This window comes from Salvelinus alpinus, chromosome 26 (genome assembly GCF_045679555.1).
Source record: "Salvelinus alpinus chromosome 26, SLU_Salpinus.1, whole genome shotgun sequence".
Lineage (NCBI taxonomy): Eukaryota > Metazoa > Chordata > Actinopteri > Salmoniformes > Salmonidae > Salvelinus > Salvelinus alpinus.
Genome location: NC_092111.1, coordinates 18,174,816 through 18,196,866, shown reverse-complemented (window position 1 = coordinate 18,196,866; position 22,051 = coordinate 18,174,816). Strand labels below are relative to the sequence as shown.

The 22,051-nt window shown below is 42.7% G+C and overlaps 1 protein-coding gene across 1 annotated transcript; it reads right to left on the bottom strand.

Annotated features, from left to right (window-relative positions):
- Positions 1 to 948: 948 nt before the first annotated feature.
- LOC139554862 (CMP-N-acetylneuraminate-beta-galactosamide-alpha-2,3-sialyltransferase 1-like) lies at positions 949 to 21,572 on the bottom strand. The gene is made up of 6 exons (XM_071368076.1): positions 21,361 to 21,572; positions 10,295 to 10,488; positions 9,575 to 9,757; positions 9,412 to 9,457; positions 8,521 to 8,640; positions 949 to 1,394 (listed from the first exon to the last, which is right to left on the bottom strand). Exons 1-6 carry the CDS (start codon positions 21,472 to 21,474, stop codon positions 1,236 to 1,238), a joined length of 816 nt encoding a protein of 271 aa, XP_071224177.1. The 5' UTR covers positions 21,475 to 21,572; the 3' UTR covers positions 949 to 1,235.
- Positions 21,573 to 22,051: the final 479 nt, after the last annotated feature.

The window sequence follows — 22,051 nt, the reverse complement described above, 5'->3', positions numbered from 1 at the left end:
GGCCTTACACAGGCCTTTAAAACTCCATAATTTTAAATCTGTTTGTGCTACAAAAATCGGTACCACTTGCTCTATAGTGAGTTGTATTTAATTTTTTGTCACATTAATTTATGAATATTGAACTTTTTTATTTTGGCCAAATTTTCTATAATATACTCTACAACATGGCTCTCTAACCTGGTTCCTGGAGAGCTACTGTCCAGTAGGTTTTTACTCCAACCCTAATCTAGTGCACCTGATTCTAATAATAAGGTGGTTAATAAACTGAAATCAGGTTAGTCACACCTGGGGTTGGAGTGAAACCTACAGGTGGGCAGTGCTACATGAACAGGGTTGGAGAGCCCTGCTCCACAGGCATATCAAAGTTCCAGAGTAGGATGTCTGCTACCTTTAAAACTAGCAGGGATCCAACCCGAGACGTGAATATGCCTGTAGAGTATATTATGTTCAACAATGTATAAAGTTTGTATTTCTTGGTATGTGACTTGTCCTGTTGTTGCTGGATGACATTATTTGTTGTTATGATTAACTGACAACCTGGCCATAAGCTCCTTGCCACTTCCCATTCACTCAGTCGTGTTTTATGAGGATGATAAAACATTTAAACGTATAAATGAATATGTAAGTGATCATTTTCAATAAAGTCATCTTTCATAGCAATGAGATGTCACGTCTAACAATGTAACACATTATACCAGTGTTTAGCCTCTAGATGTCAGTGTTGTACTTATGGTCATACAGCGATGTGATAAATCCATACAGACCAAAGGGCATGTAAGCCTAACTGATGCAGGTTGTGTATATTATTTTAATCAGTCAATGGAAAAGTATAAACAAAATCCTCCCAAGTAAGTAATAGTAACATTTACATTAACAGTCCTTTCATTCAAGTAAGTAAGTAAAATAAGGTTCAGAAAGTATAAAACTAGTTGTCCATGGCATCAAAAACACAACCACCCTCACTCATGTACAACTCTAAATATTTTGCTACAAGGGAGACATTTGATTTAATGGCTAATAACTGCTGATTACTTTAAGTTAAAACGGAAACAATCGGTTCAAGTTCATGCAAAACCAAAATCGGTAGTGCAGATAAAAGGATAAGGTTAAAATAATATGTAAATGCTGTGCAATGTAGACAATAAGCGAACACCTATTTGATGATGACTTTTTTCAAAAGATTATTGCAGCATACAACTGTGAATTAAATCATCTGGATGAGTTACCAACATCACTTAATATATCTGTAGTTTGAATTTTTCCGAGAGCTTCATGATGACCTTGCACTCATAGTTTCCATCATGTATTCCAGTTTTGAGCCATTTATTGGTTAGTGCTTCCCAGTAGTGGTGCCAGTGGCCATCTTTTTCTTTTCCAAATCCATACACATTCACCTGCATTGGAATTAAATGTAGAGTTAGTTTAATAATAAGGTTTATGAAAGGTTGTATTTATGGCAATGTGATATTTTGTTAATGCAACCTATAGGTAGGATTGAGCAATTATTTAGTGTGTTTTAGCACCAAATGCATGTATCACAAGAATCAAGTGGGATTTTTAAATATAACTTATGTTCGCTTGTTCTCGTGTATTTTTGGTCTCTTCGCCTTCGCTCCTTCAAGACTGTGCACTTTAACATTTACGCACACACACACACACACAGCTCCTCGCCCTCCTACCATTCACAACAAAGATCAAATGTCACTTCTTCCTCTCTGACAAGCGGCTTTTAACACTCTATTTGCATTTTTTGTTTGGTCAATCGAAATGGGTCATATGGGCACCGAAACACATTGAGACATTATTTTACTGTAATAGAGGAGAACTTAACCTTTCTAATGATGCTCTTTCTATGTATCAACTCCTCAAATTGAGCAAAGAGCAGACAATACTAAACTGAAAGTAGCCTGTCAATGAACATTCATTCTGTCATGCACGGGTACTGCTAGCAGCATTTTAGCCACAGACTTTTATACTAGTGGTCTAGTCTGTGTTTTATGAATGTGCAATGAGCATAAAAAACTAAGTAATTGGCCACTCGTTCTCATTCTGAGAAATAAGGTGGCCACTTGATTTCAACATCTGAATAAAGTGGACAGACTAGCATGCTGTTCAAACAGTTGGAGATGGAAAGAAGTGTGTGTTCATAACAATTCCACTGTTCTACACTAAACAAAAATATAAATGCAACAATTTCAAAGATTTTACTGAGATACAGTTCATATAAGGAAATCAGTCACTTGAAATAAATAAATTAGGCTCTAATCTATGGGTTTCACATGACTGGGAATACAGAAAAAAAGGTATGTATGTGGATCAGAAAACCAGTCAGTATCTGGTGTGACCACCATTTGCCTCATGCTCGACACATCTCCTTCACATTGAGTTGAGCAGGCTGTTGATTGTGGCCTGTTGAATGTTGTCAGTCTAGGGCTGTCCCCGACAACAACAAAAAATCTTGGTCCACCTACAGTTGTCTGTTCTTTCGACCAATCAATTGGTCAAAATGTTTTAACTTTCTGTATACTTCTGGCCCTTCTTTGGACACTGTGTTAACAAACCTCCAAACGAGCTTCAATGCCATACAACACTCTTTCCGTGGCCTCCAACTGCTCTTAAACGCTAGTAAAACTAAATGAATGCTCTTCAACCGATCGCTGCCCGCACCCGCCCGCCCGACTAGCGTCACTACTCTGGACGGTTCTGACTCAGAATATGTGGACAACTATAAATACCTAGGTGTCAAGACTGTAAACTCTCCTTCCAGACTCATATTAAGAATCTCCAATCCAAAATGAAATCTAGAATAGGCTTCCTATTTCGCAAACAAAGCCTCCTTCACTCACGCTGCCAAACATACCCTTGTAAAACTGACTATCCTACCGATCCTTGACTTTGGCGATGTCATTTACAAAATAGCCTCCAACACTCTACTCAGCAAACTGGATGCAGTCTATCGCAGTTCCATCCATTTTGTCACCAAAGCCCCATATACCAACCACCACTGCGACCTGTATGCTCTCGTCGGCTGGACCTCGCTACATATTCGTTGCCAGACCCACTGGCTCCAGGTCATCTAAGTCTTTGCTAGGTATCTCAGCTCACTGGTCACCATAACAACACCCACCCGTAGCACGCACTCCAGCAGGTCACTGGTCACTGGTCATCCCCAAAGCCAACACCTCCTTTGGCCGCCTTTCCTTCCAGTTCTCTGCTGCCAATGACTGGAACGAATTGCAAAAATCGCTGAAGTTGGAGACTTATCTCCCTCTCAAACTTTAAGCATCAGCTGTTTGAGCAGCTTACCGATCGCTGCAGCTGTACACAGCCCATCTGTAAATAGCCTATCCAACTACCTACCTCATCCCTATATTGTTTTATTTACTTTTTGCACACCAGTATCTCTACTTGCACATCATCATCTGCACATCTATCACTCCAGTGTTAATTTACTAAATTGTAATTACTTCGCTACTATAGCCCATTTATTGCCTTACCTCCTTACTCCATTTGCACACACTGTATATTGATTTTTCTATTGTTATTGACTGTACTTTTGTTTATCCCATGTGTAACTCTGTTTTTTGTCACACTGCTTTGCTTTATCTTGGCCAGGTCGCAGTTGTAAATGAGAACTTGTTTTCAACTGGCCTACCTGGTGAAATACAAAAAATTAAATACAAAAAATGGCTGTGCGAAGTTGCTGGATATTGATGGGAACTGGAACACGCTGTCGTATAGGTCGATCCGGAGCATCCCAAAAATGCTCATTGGGTGACATTTTTGGTGAGTATGCAGGCCATGGAAGAACTGGGACATTTTCAGCTTCCAGTAATTGTGTACAGATCCTTGCGACATGGGGGCGTGCATTATCATGCTGAAACATGAGGTGATGGTGACGGATGAATGGCACAACAATGGGCCTCAGGATCTCGTCTCGGTATCTCTGTGCATTCACAATGCAATTGTGTTCGTTGTCCGTAGCTGATACCATAACCCAACCACTACTATGAGGCACTCTGTTCACAACATTTATATCTCAAACCGCTCGCCCACATGATGCCATACTGCCATCTGCCCGGTAGAGTTGAAACCAGGATTCCTCCATGAAGAGCACACTTCTCCAGCATGCCAGTGGCCATCGAATGTGAGTATTTGCCCACTGAAGTTGTAAACGGCGCGGAACTGTGGTCAGGTCAAGACCCCGGTGAGGACGACGAGCACGCAGATGAGCTTCCTTGAGACGGTTTATGACAGTTTGTGCAGAAATTCTTCAGTTGTGCAGATCCACAGTTTCATCGGCTGTTCGGGTGGCTGGTCTCAGACAATCCTGCAGAATCCTGCCTGATGTGGAGGTCATGGGCTGGTGTGGTTACACGTGGTCTGTGGTTGTGAGCCCGGTTGGACTTACCATCAAATTTTCAAAAACAATGTTGGAGGCGGCTTATGGTAGAGAAATTAACATTACATTCTCTGGCAACAGCTCTGGTGGACATTCCTGCAGTCAGCATGCCAATTGCATGCTCCCTCAACTTGAGACATCTCTGGCATTGTGTTGTGTCCAATAATTGCACATTTTGGTGGCCTTTTATTGTCCCCAGCACAAGGTGAATCTGTGTAATGATCATGCTGTTTAATCAGCTTCTTGATATGCCACACCTGTCAGGTGGATAGATTATCTTGGCAAAGGAGAAATGGTCACTAACAGGGATGTAAACACATTTGTGCACAACATTTGAGAGAAATAAGCTTTTTGTGCATATTGTAATGAAACAGCTGGGAGCAGGTCTCGAACACTCGACCTTCTAGCCCGAAGTCCGGCGCGCTATCGACTATCCCGCTAAAGCATGCTCGTGCTGCAGAGTCGATTTCCGCGCTTATAACCCCAGGGTCGTTACAATACTCTCTCCTTTCAAAGAGCGCGTCCTCGCGCTAGCTTGCGACTCTACGTCTTACAGGAACGCGCTCACCGGCCAAGCACACGCACTGTCGTGGATGCAAGCCACTGCCACTGCCGCGGCTTTTCTAGAGCGATGGGTAACGATGCTTCGTGGGTGGCTGTTGTTGATGTGCGAAGGGGGTCCCAGGTTCGAGCCCAGGTAGGGGCGAGGAGAGGGACGGAAGCTAAAGTATTACATATACACTTTCTGTTTGACATTTTCTGACAAGCGACCACTTCGATATGCTCATTTTTACATTTCATACATTCATAGAATGTTTGGGAATGAGGTAGAGTAAGGCATTTGTGAAAATTCTTTAGCAATTAGTGGGAAAACGGCCATGCGTTTGGACAATTAATACACACTGCAGCAAATAAAACCTTTAATAAAAACATATCTTGTTCAACACTGGAGTCTTACACAGACCGATACGCTATAGCCAATCAGAGCTACAGTAGGCCTACATGCAAATAAGCCATGTGCCACATCGGCCTGCCATGATTTACTTTGAACTGGAATGTGTTTACATGCATTAGCAACAGCAATAGAAAGCATTCACCAAAAGCCACAAAATACACCTGAATGGATTTGTGCAAATATGTAAATACCACGGGAGCCGTCTTACATCTGGGAAATGTACAGTCCTATTGATCAAGCAACCATGAAAAGGTAGGCTCTCTCAGTTGCCTATGCACATCATCAAGATCAACAACTGTTAGCCAGAGCGAGATGAGCTCAAATCTAACGTGTACACGGTAGATAAACTGAACGTTTTTCAGCTTGTAGTTGGCGGTCAAACTGATAAACGATGGAGAATAGGCGCCTGCTCGCCCAATGCATGCGTGTCCCAACCCACGTTTTGACAACTGAATGGACATTTGCCTGCCTGCCCGCCCATTCGATCGATGCCAAATACATTTGATTAACTAACAGTCGTTCAAGTTCAGCATAGCAAGCGAAGTGATTTACATTTCTTGCTAGCTAACCAAATAACACCTGCATCTCTAGCTGTAGCCACAGAAAAACGATTTGGGGGGGAAAGTCGGCCTTTCACCAACTCTTCCAATGACAACATCTTCCCAGCAGCTAGCTAGCTAACGTTATACTCAGTGTTTTTAGCTTGTTAAATAAATAGATAAACTAGCATACAGTATCTGACACGTTATGACTGACTTGTGATCATTGCCCTAGCTAGTTTGATTGTATTGACATTCCCAGCCTTAGCGACATTAGTCCGTTTTTGTCCAAAATATTGAGTCATTGAAACTGAAACAGTGCATCCGAATGGAGGCTGCAAACAATGTACCTGGCCAGCTGTAATTTACAACCAGATATAATATTTGTTGGACTAGTAAAACATTTATTGGTGAATTATATTAGTCATGCATTGAACTGCCAACAATGTCTTACTCTGCGTCATGGGATTTTTAAAAGTTGGTTTTCTAGTATAAATTGGAATTGTATATTTGACTATGATTGTTTGTTTCAATCTGCAAAGTAGTTACCACTGTCAGTTCCACTTTAAATATCAAGGTAAGCTGGCTACAACTAGCACATGGGCTTGTGGTTGGGAGATTGTTTATGAGACCTGTCTTCATTTTCTATAATGCCTGCTACAAGAAGTTTGTCATTATTAGTGAATGTGCAGTATGCATGGTTCTGATTTAAATTTGAAACAAAAAGGGCATTTTGATAGACAGTCTTGAAAGCAAGATAGAAAAAAACTGGTTAAACTATTTTCATGAAATAATTAAATGATTAGTGGGTCTCATGTTATGGAAGGCTTATATTTAGCCTAGGTATAATTTCACAAGCCCTGAATTCATTAGTTGTATTTCTGTTTGTTTGAAATGCAGTGTATTTTACCTTTAATTGTACAAAGTAGCTTATTTAGAGAAGAACGGAAAAAAAACTTTGCACACTCTTGGCATTCTCGCAACCAGCTTCATTAGGTAGTCACCTTGAATGCTTTTCCAGCATTCTTGAAGGAGTTCCCACATATGCTGAGCACTTGTTGACTGCTTTTCCTTCACTCTGTGGTCCAACTCACCCCAAACCATCTCAATTGAGTTGAGGTCAGGTGATTGTGGAGGCCAGGTCATCAGATGCAGCACTCCATCACTCTCCTTCTTGGTCAAATAGCTCTTACGCAGTCTGGAGGTGTGTTTAGGGTCATTGTCCTGTTGAAAAACAAATGATAGTCCCACAAAGTCCAAACCAGATGGGATGGTGTATCGCTGCAGAATGCTGTGGTAGCCATGCTGGTTATGTGTGCCTTGAATTCTAAATAAATCACTGACAATGTCACCAGCAAAGCACCCCCACATCCTTACACCTCCTCCATGCTTCATGGTGGGAACCACACATGTGGAGATAATCCGTTCACCTACTCTGTGTCTCATAAAGACATGGGGGTTGGAACCAAAAATCTCAAATTTGGACTCATCATACCAAAGGACAGATTTCCACCGGTCTAATGTCCATTGCTCGTGTTTCTTGGCCCAAGCAAGTCTCTTCTTCTTATTAGTGTCCTTTTGTAGTGGTTTCTTTGCAGCAATTCGATCATGAAGGCATGATTCATGTCAATCTCCTCTGAACAGTTGATGTTGAGATGTGTCTGTTACTTGAACTCTGTGAAGCATTTATTTGGGCTGCAATCTGAGGCTGGCAACTCCAATGAACTTATCCCCTGCAGCAGAGATAACTCTCGGTCTTCCTTTCCTGTGGCGGTCTTCATGAGAGCGAGTTTAATCATAGCTCTTGATGGTGTTTGCGACTGCACTTGAAGAAACTTTCAAAGTTCTTGGCATTTTCCGGATTGACTTACCTTCATATCTTAAAGTAATGATGGACTGTCATTTCTCTTTGCTTATTTCAGCTGTTCTTGACATAATATGGACTTGGTCTTTTACCAAATAGGGCTATCTTCTGAATATCAACCCTACCATGTCACAACACAACTGATTGGCTCAAACACATTAAGAAGGATAGAAATTTCACAAATTAACTTTTAACAAGGCCAACCTGTTAATTAAAATGCGTTCTGGGTGACTACCTCATGAAGCTGGTTGAAAGAATGCCAAGAGTGTGCAAAGCTGTCATCAATGCAAAGGGTGGCTACTTTGAAGAATCTCAAATATAAAATATATTTTTATTAGTTTTGCACTTTTAGTACATGATTCCATATGTGTTATTTCATACTTTTGATGTCTTCACTATTATTCTACAATGTAATTTTTTTTTTAAATAACAAAAAACTCTTGAATGAGTAGGGGTGTCCAAACTTTTGACTGGTACTGGTTATGTGTGCCTTGAATTCTAAATAAATAATACACTGACAATATATATATATATATTAGTGAATCACCCATAAGTTTGAAATTGTTAGGCCATATCACCCAGCCCTACTTAAAGCCATTAGATGTCAGTGTTGTTCCTCTATACTCCCATTGTGTGTAGTATACAGTGTGTATTGTGTCATTTCTTTATTATCCAGTGTGTCTTGTAGAGAGCTGAGAAAGTACACTCCTATCCACATTCCTAGCAGTGCATGTATTTAGATATGTATAAGAAGTCTTACCTCGTCACAAATGTGTATGGCTAATATTAAAGCCATGAATCCAGTGGAGGGGTATTTGCCTCGATAGTCAAGCCAGACTTCATGAACATATTTCATAAATGCAGGATTAAGAACCAAGACCTGTGTGCAAGATATTATACATAACATGTATATATCAATGTGATTCAATTAGAAAAAGAGGAACGATGACTTGTGATACATCAAATTTGAGAACTTACACTGTTAGATTTGAAATTGTCAGAGAATAGATGGCATGATGCACTGTTAGTACACTTCCATTCTGATGCAGTCTCAAACTATGAGCCAGGTCATGACTCTTAATGACACATTTGCCTTGAGGCAAATACCAATCCAAATAATTTCTGACCTCACTGCCTTTTGTTAAGAAACCACCCATACCAAGAACCATATTTAATTTATTTAAATGTATTTATATATGTATAGTTATTTATCGTAGTAGATGGCTCTGCCCATACCTAACACAGATCCTCAATTACAAGCATTACAAGTGTATCATAGTGTCCAAAATATAAAAATATAATTCATTAGATATCATTGACTCTGTAGATGTTTTGTAGTAAAGTAAGTAGGCTGGCACTGGAATGGCTATAGGAGCAGGAGCCTATATCCTGTTTCTGTAAGGTGAGGCAGCTTGATGTACAAGTATCACCCCTTGACATGATGCTAGTCTATCAGAGGGCCTTATCCTCAATCTATCTCCTTAAAGCTGAGTGCCAAGCAGAGACGCACTGGGTCCCATTTTCTTTGTCTTCGGTGTGACTCTGCCGGGGATTGAACTTCCAATCTTACAATCTCAGGGCGGACACTAACCACAAGGCCACTAGATGATAATAATAACATTAAATACATCATGATCAACAAGGTACTCACCAAATCTTTGTTGGCCTTTATCTTTGGTCTAAGAGGTAAATATGAGCTGTTGAATAAAATAAGACTGATTTCATCCGGAGGTGCTACGTAATCTTATTAAAATGCATGGTGTAACAAACTGCTAGACTAATCAAAAGAGAATCTATAATAAGTGATTACTCACTAAAGGATGTTAGATCCATTGGTGATGGCGCCGGGTAGCCACTGAAGGTCCAGAGTCTTGAAAGGGATCAGCAGGAACCTGGTGGTGTTGTCCAGATCTATAGCACTCTCTGGGTACATGACTTTATGCGTGGTCCGGCTTCCTACATCCTCCTCATAGCCAGAGGTAGGAGCCTTGTTCATTCTGGATAACGCAGTAAAAAAAATAAGCAGTGACCCATATCATGACAACAATATTTCAAAGCACTTGAATTCAAAACACATAGTGACAGCATTGGTGGCGCCTTTGAGGGCTATCTCTATTTTAAAGTAGTTGATTTCTTCTTATTCTATTTCTAATGGTTTATTGGCAGTCACTAAACAAACTGAAATGGTGCTTACTGCTACCTGGAGTGTGCGGTCTGAACAGGCATAAAGCCAAGGTTGGTGGTTTCTTGACACCTCCAACTATAGAATGTTTGCTCTTTTTTCCTGGAGTGTGCACTTGTTCACTACTTCTCACAAATCCAAAAGCATTGGATTGGTGGAGGCATGCGCTAGTGGGAGTTTCCACCATATTTCTTATATAGTCATTTCCTTTCAAATCATTAAAGGGAAGTGAACAAGTACACATTTGGAGGTAGGAAGGATAGCTAATCCCTCCTGCTGAGTCCTCAATGGCACTGCCCATGCTGAAACAGGCTTTGTGGAAAGTCTATCAACACCCTTTGTTGGACTATACCTTATGATGACATCATTGGAGTCGATGAGGGCTCCGTAGTGGGAGCCCTTGAGGTTCCCAGAGTTCCCCACCACAGCACAGGTCCTACAGCGCTCAGGGCCCGCGTCCACGTAGAGGTCATCACCAGGGATGACCTGGAACAAGTGCTCCACCACCTCTCCGAAGGTGGCTGTGCTACTGTCATTCTGCAATTTCTGGTGATAAGGTAAGATAGTACTTTATTTGATTCCACCAGCCAATAGCCTACATAAAACACAACAGATAGACACCAAAAACAGCACAGTGCAAATCACACACCATAACATCAGAGAAAACCCTCACACTGAAGTGATATCTGATTGTATTTCATGGTTTCATGTTTACGTTTTCACCTGCCCAGGGACTGCAAATGGAAATGAGCTGTTGGCTAAATCTGGTGCAACGGATCAGGATAATGAGACTGTTTTTGTTCAACATTGTCTCTGTCCAAATAAACGTAATACATCAATAAAATACATAAGTATTGAATCCAGCCACCTGCTATTTACACTGTTGTTGCTATTGCTATTGTTGGCTATTGTTGATGACAATAGCAAACAGTTGTCAGTGACCGTGTTTTTAAACTGCAGCCTAAAACATCCAATAAGAGTTAATTCTGAAAAAAACTCCCACATATGAACACGTCAATATGAAAATACACATAAAAACATGCGACTACATTAAGCTATTGGAGGTTCTTAACTTTAGAAAACAATAAACATGTTTTGACATTTGAATGTATTGTAGTGATCCACACTATATGAGCCACGTTACAACTGGGTTAACCCTATTGGTGCGATGAGTATACAGTGGGGAGAACAAGTATTTGATACACTGCCGATTTTGCAGGTTTTCCTACTTACAAAGCATGTAGAGGTCTGTAATTTTTATCATAGGTACACTTCAACTGTGAGAGACGGAATCTAAAACAAAAATCCTGAAAATCACATTGTATGATTTTTAAGTAATTAATTAGCATTTTATTGCATGACATAAGTATTTGATACATCAGAAAAGCAGAACTTAATATTTAGTACAGAAACTTTTGTTTGCAATTACAGAGATCATACATTTCCTGTAGTTCTTGACCAGGTTTGCACACACTGCAGCAGGGATTTTGGCCCACTCCTCCATACAGACCTTCTCCAGATCCTTCAGGTTTCGGGGCTGTCGCTGGGCAATACGGACTTTCAGCTCCCTCCAAAGATTTTCTATTGGGTTCAGGTCTGGAGACTGGCTAGGCCACTCCAGGACCTTGAGATGCTTCTTACGGAGCCACTCCTTAGTTGCCATGGCTGTGTGTTTCGGGTCGTTGTCATGCTGGAAGACCCAGCCACGACCCATCTTCAATGCTCTTACTGAGGGAAGGAGGTTGTTGGCCAAGATCTCACGATACATGGCCCCATCCATCCTCCCCTCAATATGGTGCAGTCGTCCTGTCCCCTTTGCAGAAAAGCATCCCCAAAGAATGATGTTTCCACCTCCATGCTTCACGGTTGGGATGGTGTTCTTGGGGTTGTACTCATCCTTCTTCTTCCTCCAAACACGGCGAGTGGAGTTTAGACCAAAAAGCTCTATTTTTGTCTCATCAGACCACATGACCTTCTCCCATTCCTCCTCTGGATCATCCAGATGGTCATTGGCAAACTTCAGACGGGCCTGGACATGCGCTGGCTTGAGCAGGGGGACCTTGTGTGCGCTGCAGGATTTTAATCCATGACGGCGTAGTGTGTTACTAATGGTTTTCTTTGAGACTGTGGTCCCAGCTCTCTTCAGGTCATTGACCAGGTCCTGCCGTGTAGTTCTGGGCTGATCCCTCACCTTCCTCGTGATCATTGATGCCCCACGAGGTGAGATCTTGCATGGAGCCCCAGACCGAGGGTGATTGACCGTCATCTTGAACTTCTTCCATTTTCTAATAATTGCGCCAACAGTTGTTGCCTTCTCACCAAGCTGCTTGCCTATTGTCCTGTAGCCCATCCCAGCCTTGTGCAGGTCTACAATTATATCCCTGATGTCCTTACACAGCTCTCTGGTCTTGGCCATTGTGGAGAGGTTGGAGTCTGTTTGATTGAGTGTGTGGACAGGTGTCTTTTATACAGGTAACGAGTTCAAACAGGTGCAGTTAATACAGGTAATGAGTGGAGAACAGCAGGGCTTCTTAAAGAAAAACTAACAGGTCTGTGAGAGCCGGAATTCTTACTGGTTGGTAGGTGATCAAATACTTATGTCATGCAATAAAATGCAAATTAATTACTTAAAAATCATACAATGTGATTTTCAGGATTTTTGTTTTAGATTCCGTCTCTCACAGTTGAAGTGTACCTATGATAGAAATTACAGACCTCTACATGCTTTGTAAGTAGGAAAACCTGCAAAATCGGCAGTGTATCAAATACTTGTTCTCCCCACTGTATGTGTGTTTCTCTTTCACATCAGCGACCTGCATTTGCTTCCCTGCCCCGCCATTCGCTACAGTATAGTGGTAGTTTGGCGCATTCATTGACCAACAGGAACGTTAATAGGCTAATCTACAAAGGACACTACTGTTTCTGCACAGTTGACCAGTTGTTTTTTAGAGATGGCGTAGGATACTGTAATTAAGTTTTTAATAATAAATTACCCGCCACAGGTCACTTTTCCAAATTTTTTTATTTTTTTTTATGACATCAAATCAAATCAAATTTTATTAGTCACATACACATGGTTAGCAGATGTTAATGCGAGTGTAGCGAAATGCTTGTGCTTCTAGTTCCGACAATGCAGTAATAACCAACAAGTAATCTAACCTAACAATTCCACAACTACTACCTTATACACACACAAGTGTAAAGGGATAAAGAATATGTACATAAAGATATATGAATGAGTGGTGGTACAGAACGGCATAGGCAAGATGCAGTAGATGGTATAGAGTACGGTATATACATATGAGATGAGTACTGTAGGGTATGTAAACATAAAGTGGCATAGTTTAAAGTGGCTAGTGGTACATGTATTACATAAAGATGGCAAGATGCAGTAGATGATATAGAGTACAGTATATACATATGAGATGGGTAATGTAGGGTATGTAAACATTATATTAAGTGGCATTGTTTAAAGTGGCTAGTGGTACATTTTTACATAATTTCCATCAATTCCCATTTTTAAAGTGGCTGGAGTTGAGTCAGTATGTTGGCAGCGGCCGCTAAATGTTAGTGGTGGCTGTTTAACAGTCTGATGGCCTTGAGATAGAAGCTGTTTTTCAGTCTCTCGGTCCCTGCTTTGATGCACCTGTACTGACCTCGCCTTCTGGATGATAGCGGGGTGAACAGGCAGTGGCTTGGGTGGTTGTTGTCCTTGATGATCTTTATGGCCTTCCTGTGACATCGGGTGGTGTAGGTGTCCTGGAGGGCAGGTAGTTTGCCCCCGGTGATGCGTTCTGCAGACCTCACTACCCTCTGGAGAGCCTTACGGTTGTGGGCGGAGCAGTTGCCGTACCAGGCGGTGATACAGCCCGACAGGATGCTCTCGATTGTGCATCTGTAGAAGTTTGTGAGTGCTTTTGGTGACAAGCCGAATTTCTTCAGCCTCCTGAGGTTGAAGAGGCGCTGCTGCGCCTTCTTCACGACGCTGTCTGTGTGGGTGGACCAATTCAGTTTGTCCGTGATGTGTACACCGAGGAACTTAAAACTTTCCACCTTCTCCACTACTGACCCGTCGATGTGGATAGGGGGGTGCTCCCTCTGCTGTTTCCTGAAGTCCACAATCATCTCCTTTGTTTTGTTGACGTTGAGTGTGAGGTTATTTTCCTGACACCACACTCCGAGGGCCCTCACCTCCTCCCTGTAGGCCGTCTCGTTGTTGTTGGTAATCAAGCCTACCACTGTAGTGTCATCCGCAAACTTGATGATTGAGTTGGAGGCGTGCATGGCCACGCAGTCGTGGGTGAACAGGGAGTACAGGAGAGTGCTCAGAACGCACCCTTGTGGGGCCCCAGTGTTGAGGATCAGCGGGGTGGAGATGTTGTTACCTACCCTCACCACCTGGGGGCGGCCCGTCAGGAAGTCCAGGACCCAGTTGCACAGGGCGGGGTCGAGGCCCAGGGTCTCGAGCTTGATGACGAGTTTGGAGGGTACTATGGTGTTAAATGCTGAGCTGTAATCGATGAACAGCATTCTCACATGGGTATTCCTCTTGTCCAGATGGGTTAGGGCAGTGTGCAGTGTGGTTGCGATTGCGTCGTCTGTGGACCTATTGGGTCGGTAAGCAAATTGGAGTGGGTCTAGGGTGTCCGGTAGGGTGGAGGTGATGTGGTCCTTGACTAGTCTCTCAAAGCACTTCATGATGACGGAAGTGAGTGCTACGGGGCGGTAGTCGTTTAGCTCAGTTACCTTAGCTTTCTTGGGAACAGGAACAATGGTGGCCCTCTTGAAGCATGTGGGAACAGCAGACTGGGATAAGGATTGATTGAATATGTCCGTAAACACACCAGCCAGCTGGTCTGCGCATGCTCTGAGGACGCGGCTGGGAATGCCGTCTGGGCCTGCAGCCTTGCGAGGGTTAACACGTTTAAATGTTTTACTCACCTCGGCTGCAGTGAAGGAGAGCCCGCAGGTTTTGGTAGGGGGCCGTGTCAGTGGCACTGTATTGTCCTCAAAGCGGGCAAAAAAGTTGTTTAGCCTGTCTGGGAGCAAGACATCCTGGTCCGCGACGGGGCTGGTTTTCTTTTTGTAATCCGTGATTGACTGTAGACCCTGCCACATACCTCTTGTGTCTGAGCTGTTGAATTGCGACTCGATTTTGTCTCTGTACTGGGACTTAGCCTGTTTGATTGCCTTGCGGAGAGAATAGCTACACTGTTTGTATTCGGTCATGCTTCCGGTCACCTTGCCCTGGTTAAAAGCAGTGGTTCGCGCTTTCAGTTTCACGCGAATGCTGCCGTCAATCCACGGTTTCTGGTTTGGGAATGTTTTAATCGTTGCTGTGGGTACGACATCGTCAATGCACTTCCTAATGAACTCGCTCACCGAATCAGCATATTCGTCAATATTGTTGTTGGACGCAATGCGGAACATATTCCAATCCGCGTGATCGAAGCAGTCTTGAAGCGTGGAATCAGATTGGTCGGACCAGCGTTGAACAGACCTGAGCGCGGGAGCTTGTTGTTTTAGTTTCTGTTTGTAGGCTGGAATCAACAAAATGGAGTCGTGGTCAGCTTTTCCGAAAGGGGGGCGGGGGAGGGCCTTATATGCGTCGCGGAAATTAGTATAACAATGATCTAGGGTTTTTCCAGCCCTGGTAGCACAATCGATATGCTGATAGAATTTAGGGAGTTTTGTTTTTAGATTAGCCTTGTTAAAATCCCCAGCTACGATGAATGCAGCCTCAGGGTGTGTGGTTTCCAGTTTCCAGTTTCCAGTACAAAGAGTCAGATAAAGTTCGTTCAGGGCCATCGATGTGTCTGCTTGGGGGGGAATATATACGGCTGTGATTATGATCGAGGAGAATTCCCTTGGTAGATAATGCGGTCGACATTTGATTGTGAGGAGTTCTAGATCAGGTGAACAGAATGACTTGAGTTCCTGTGTGTTGTTATGATGATCACACCACGTCTCGTTAATCATAAGGCATACCCCCCCGCCCCTCTTCTTACCAGAAAGATGTTTGTTTCTGTCGGCGCGATGCATGAAGAAACCAGCTGGCTGCACCGACTCCGTTAGCGTCTCTTGAGTTAGCCATGTTTCCGTGAAGCAGAGCACGTTGCAATCCCTAATGTCTCTCTGGAATGCTACCCGTGCTCGGATTTCATCAACCTTATTGTCAAGAGACTGGACATTGGCGAGTAGTATGCTAGGGAGTGGAGCGCGATGTGCCCGTCTCCGAAGCCTGACCAGGAGACCGCCTCGTTTTCCCCTTTTACGGCGTCGCACAGGGTCGCCGGCTGGGATCAGATCCATTGTATTGGGTGGAAGGCAAAACACTGGATCCGTTTCGGGAAAGTCATATTCCTGGTAGGAACGATGATGAGTTGACGTTAATCGTATATTCAGTAGTTCCTCCCGACTGTATGTAATGAAACCTAAGATTACCTGGGGTACCGATGTAAGAAATAACACATAAAAAAACAAAATACTGCATATTTTCCAAGGAACGCGAAGCGAGGCGGCCATCTCTTTTCGGCGCCGGAAAGATAGTATCTATTGTTGCTTTGTAGGTCTGTGTATGTAGGTTAGGGTGTCTTGGGGTTAAACAACCCCCTCCAGTCATTTTCACAGAAACCACTCTGTCACCCCCAAAAATGTAACACTTTCCCTGGATGCCACTAGTCTTGCTATACACACACACACACGTGTGTGTGTATATATATGTACACTACCGGTCAAAATTTTTAGAACACCTACTCATTCAAGGGTTTTCATTTATTTTTACTAATTTCTACATTGTAGAATAATAGTGACAGTGTCAAAACTATGAAATAACACATATGGAATCATGCAGTAACCAAAAATGTGTTAAACAAATCAAAATGTTTTTATATTTGAGATTCTTCAAATAGCTACCCTTTGCCTTGATGACAGCATTGCACACTCTTGGCATTCTCTCAACCAGCTTCACCTGTAATGCTTTTCCAACAGTCTTGAAGGAGTTCCCACATATGCTGAGCTCTTGTTGGCTGCTTTTCCTTCACTCTGCGGTCCAACTCATCCCAAACCATCTCAATTTGGTTGAGGTTGGGGGGGTTGTGGAGGCCAGGTCATCTGATGCATGACTCCATTACTCTCCTTCTTGGTCAAATAGCCCTTACACAGCCTGGAGGTGTGTTGGATCATTGTCCTGTTGAAAAACAAATTATAGTCCCACTAAGCCCAAACCAGATGGGATGGCGTATCACTGCAGAATGCTGTGGTAGCCACGCTTGTTAACTGTGCCTTGAATTCTAAATAAATCAGTGTCACCAGCAAAGCACACCCACACCATAACACCACCTCCTCCATGCTTTAAGGTGGGAACCACACATGCAGTCATCATCCGTTCACCCACACCGCATCTCACAAAGACATGGTGGTTGGAACCAAAAATCTCAGATTTGGACTCTAGACCAAAGGACAAATTTCCACCGGTCTAATGTCCATTGCTCATGTTTCTTGGCCCAAGGAAGTCTCTTCTTATTGGTGTCCTTTAGTAGTGGTTTCCTTGCAGCAATTTGCCTCATTCACACGGTCTCCTCTGAACAGTTGATGTTAAGATGTGTCTGTTACTTGAACTCTGAAGCATTTATTTGGGCTGCAATATGAGGCTGGTAACTCTAATGAACGTATCCTCTGCAGCAGAGGTAACTCTGGGTCTTCCATTCCTGTGGCGGTCCTCATGAGAGCTAGTTTAATCATAGCTCTTTTGCAACTGTACTTGAAGAAACTTAAAAGTTCTTGAATTTTTCCAGATTGACTGACCTTCATGTCTTAAAGTAATGATGGACTGCTGTTTCTCTTCTTGCCATAATATGGACTTGGTCTTTTACCAAATAGGGCTATCTTCTGTATACCCCCCTACCTTGTCACAACACAACTGATTGGCTCAAACGCATTAAGAAGGAAAGAAATTCCACAAATTAACTTTTAACAAAGCACATATGTTAATTAAAATTATTCCAGGTGACTACCTCATAAAGCTGGTTGAGAGAATGCCAAGAGTGTGCAAAGCCACTCATGCGTTGTCTTGGCTGTGTGCTTATGGCCGTTGTCCCGGTGGAAGGTGAACCTTCGCCCCAGTCTGAGGTCCTTAATGCTCTGGAGCAGGTTTTCATCAAGGATCTCTCTGTACTTTGCTCTGTTCATCTTTCCCTCGATCTTGAATAGTCTCCCAGTCCCTGCCACTAAAAACCATCCCCACAGCATGATGCTGCCTCCACCATGCTTCACCATAGGGATGGTGCCAGGTTTCCTCCAGATGTGATGACTGGCATTCAGGCAACAGAGTTTAATCTTGGTTTCATCAGACCAGAGAATCATGTTTCTCATGGTCTGAGAGTCCTTTAGGTGCCATTTGGCAAACTCAAAGCAGGCTGTCATGTGCCTTTTACTGATGAGTGGCTTCCGTCTGGCCACTCTACCATAAAGGCCTGATTGTTGGAGTGCTGCAGAGATGGTTGTCCTTCTGGAAGGTTCTCCCATCTCCACAGAGGAACTCCACAGAGTGACCATCGGGTTCTTAGTCACCTCCCTGACCAAGGCCCTTCTCCCCTGATTGCTCAATTTTGCCAGGCGGCCAGCTCTAAGAAGAGTCTTGGTGGTTCTGAACTTCTTCCATTTAAGAACGATGGAGGCCACTGTGTTCTTGGGGACCTTCAATGCTGCAGAAATGTTGTGGTTCCCTTCCCCAGATCTGTACATTAACACAATCCTGTCTCGGAGCTCTACGGACAATTCCTTCAACCTCATGGCTTGGTTTTGCCTCTGACATGCACTGTAAACTGTGGTACCTTATATAGACAGGTGTGTGCCTTTCCAAATCATGTCCAATCAATTGCATTTTCCACAGGTGGACTCCAATCAAGTTGTAGAAACATCTCAAGGATGATTATTGGAAACAGGATGCACCTGTTTTCACTTTGTCATTATGAGGTATTGTGTGTAGATTGATGAGGAAAATGTTTTATTTAATCAATTTTAGAATAAGGCTGTAACGTAACAAAATGTGTAAAAAGTCAAGGGGTCTGAATATTTTTCCCAAATGCACTGTATGTGTGGACACTCCTTCAAATTAGTGGATTTGGCTATTTCGCCACACCCGTTGCTGACAGGTGTATAAAGTCAAGTACACAGCCATGCAATATCCATAGACAAACAGTGGCAGTAGAATGGCCTTACTGAAGAGCTCAGGGAATTTCAACGTGGCCTTGTCATAGGGTCAGTTCGTCAAATCAGTTCGTCAAATTTCTGCCCTGCTAGAACTGCCTCGGTCAACTGTAAGTGCTGTTATTTTGAAGTGGAAATGTCTAGGAGCAACAACGGCTCAGCCGCAAAGTGGTAGGCCAAGCTCACAGAATGGGACCGCTGATTGCTGAAGCATGTTGCACATAAAAATCTTCTGTCCTTGGTTGCAACACTCACTACCGAGTTCCAAACTTTCTTTGGAAGAAATGTCAGCGCAAGAACTGTCCGTCGGGAGCTTCATGAATTGTGTTTCCTTGGCCGAGCAGCTGCACACAAGCCTAAGATCCCCATGCACAATGCCAAGCGTCGGCTGAATTAGTGTAAAGCTCGCCGCCATTGGACTCTGGAGTAGTGGAAACGCGTTCTCTGGAGTGAGGAATCATGGATCACCACCTGGCAGTCCGACTGACGAATCTGTGTTTGGCGGATGCCAGCATGCTACCTGCGCGACTTCATAGTGCCAACTGTAAAGTTTGGTGGCGGAGGAATAATGGTCTGAGGCTGTTTTTCATGGTTCAGGCCTCTTACTTCCAGTGAAGGGAAATCTTAACACTACAGCCTATAATGACATTCTAGACAATTCTGTGCTTCCAAGTTTGTGGCAACAGTTTGGGTAAGGCCCTTTCCTGTTTCAGCATGACAATGCCCACATGCACAAAGTGAGGTCCATACAGAAATGGTTTGTCAAGATTGGTGTGGAAGAACTTGACTGGCCTGCACATAGCCCTGACCTCAACCCCATCGAACACCTTTGGGATGAATTGGAACGCTGACTGCGAGCCAGGCCTAATTGCCTAACACCGGTTCCTGACCTTACTAATGCTGTTGTGGCTGAATGGAAGCAAGTCCCCGCACAATCTTCCAAACTGGAAATTGTAGGCTACATTAGTTCTAGCACTAACTGAGGAAAGATTGACGTAACACAGAAACCACAATATGAATGAGCTAATAGCAATTACTATTTATAATTCGTCACATCACGGGCGAGGTCACCATTGATCTAAATAATTGAGTAAAACACTTTCTAGAAATCGAAAGTAATCCGACGATGTGTAGTTTATGTGTGCCGCCATGTTTGTTTTTTCGCATCAACCAATGATAATAAGAGGAGACAAGATGAGTTTGTTCTGTTTGCAATATGCATGTTGAATGGGGGGTGTCATCTAGTATCATTCACTTCCCTTCATTCGCTTCTGGAAGTTTACTCAAAAGATGAGTGAATCATTCCTTCACCTCATTATAACATCTTTGGTCTGACAGAATGCATTGTATAATGTCAACAAACATGGAGCCATAGCATTATAGCATTAGCTCATTATAGTCAGTACAACCTTTAGTACAAGTATTTTACACACATCATAGGTGTCCATTACAATCTATGCAATAATTGGAATGCATTATTTGTCACCAGTACTTAAATGTGAATAAAACTGTAAATATATTCTGCTCCCTACATGCATACATACATACATACATACATGCTGTATGCTACAGTAGAAACGACAACATGATATACAGAAAATAAGGCACTTACACATGTAGAAAGGTATTTGTAAGGAAAACAACAAAGAAGGCAATGCGCGCGCCGGCCAGAAAATGTGCCAGTTTGTGCAAGACTGCGCAAATGTCTGCATACTTGATCTGCAGAAATACTGTGGTAGTGCTTGGGCTCTCCTCAAAGAGAGAAGTTTGTCCAGCTCCATAAAACCTCAAAAATAAATTGTCCGCAACACTGAAATGGGCTACTTCTATGTGAATTAATGAGGCGGAACACACCTCAATTCTGTTTGTTAGAAAAGAAAAGTTGTTAGAAAATAATTTGAAATTGACAAGTTGAAACAGCCTATAGATAATTAGCAGGCAGTGCGTGTTAACTGTCCTGTTACGTAATAATCACATTTTGGAACAGTGAGTGCATTCTGACATCACATGCATAAAACAACTGGCGCTGGGGCGACTGTTAGAGATATTTGGAACTCACAGGGGAAAAAGTTAAGGTTTTCCCCCAAGTTACCCTTCTATGTACGTGCGCTGACAATGCTTTTATTTGTCCAATTCTGTTTATTCTGCCATTTTGGTAAGGTATCATTTTAAAGAACAGTTGATCTAAAAAATATATATAATAATTACCTGCCACCATGCTCTGGTATCTTCATTAAGTTTCTTGTTCTCTCTGGTCAGAAATGGTTTGATAGACCTGATGAAGCGCTTCTGAAACCAGAGGTCATCATCCGGCTGAGTCATACATTTGATACATGCACAATGACTTGGAAAGATTTTCCTGCCCAGCAGCCGAAGGGCAATTTTTGCCGAATCAACAAGTGACTTGGAGAATAGCTGTCCAGTATGTAACACAAAGATAGTGATGAGTAGAATGGTGATAAGACGGCCTTTTCTATGCCTGAAGATAATCATTTTGGGGGTAGCAGGGTATCTGTTGGGTGTCACAGAATCCTCAACACCTGTGAAGAGATCAATAATAAACGAATAATAGCTTGTCATGTAGAATAGATGCATAGGTCTTAATAAAACAGCTGAAAATGTATAGGCATTATAGCATTAGCTCATTATAATCAGTACAACCTTTTACAAGTACATATTTCCTGAAGCCTTGCATTGTAATTACACAGTGCTGCATAATAGCCTAATGAAGGTTTTATTTCACATGCTCACAAATTAAGGGGTAAACTCACCTTTGTTCTGGTTTAGTCAACAAAGGTGATTTCATGACCATCGAATACCCACTGGTCTGCCATTGAAATATATAGCCCTATGCCTATAGGCTTAATAAAATTATTCAAAGATAACATTTTAATCCAGG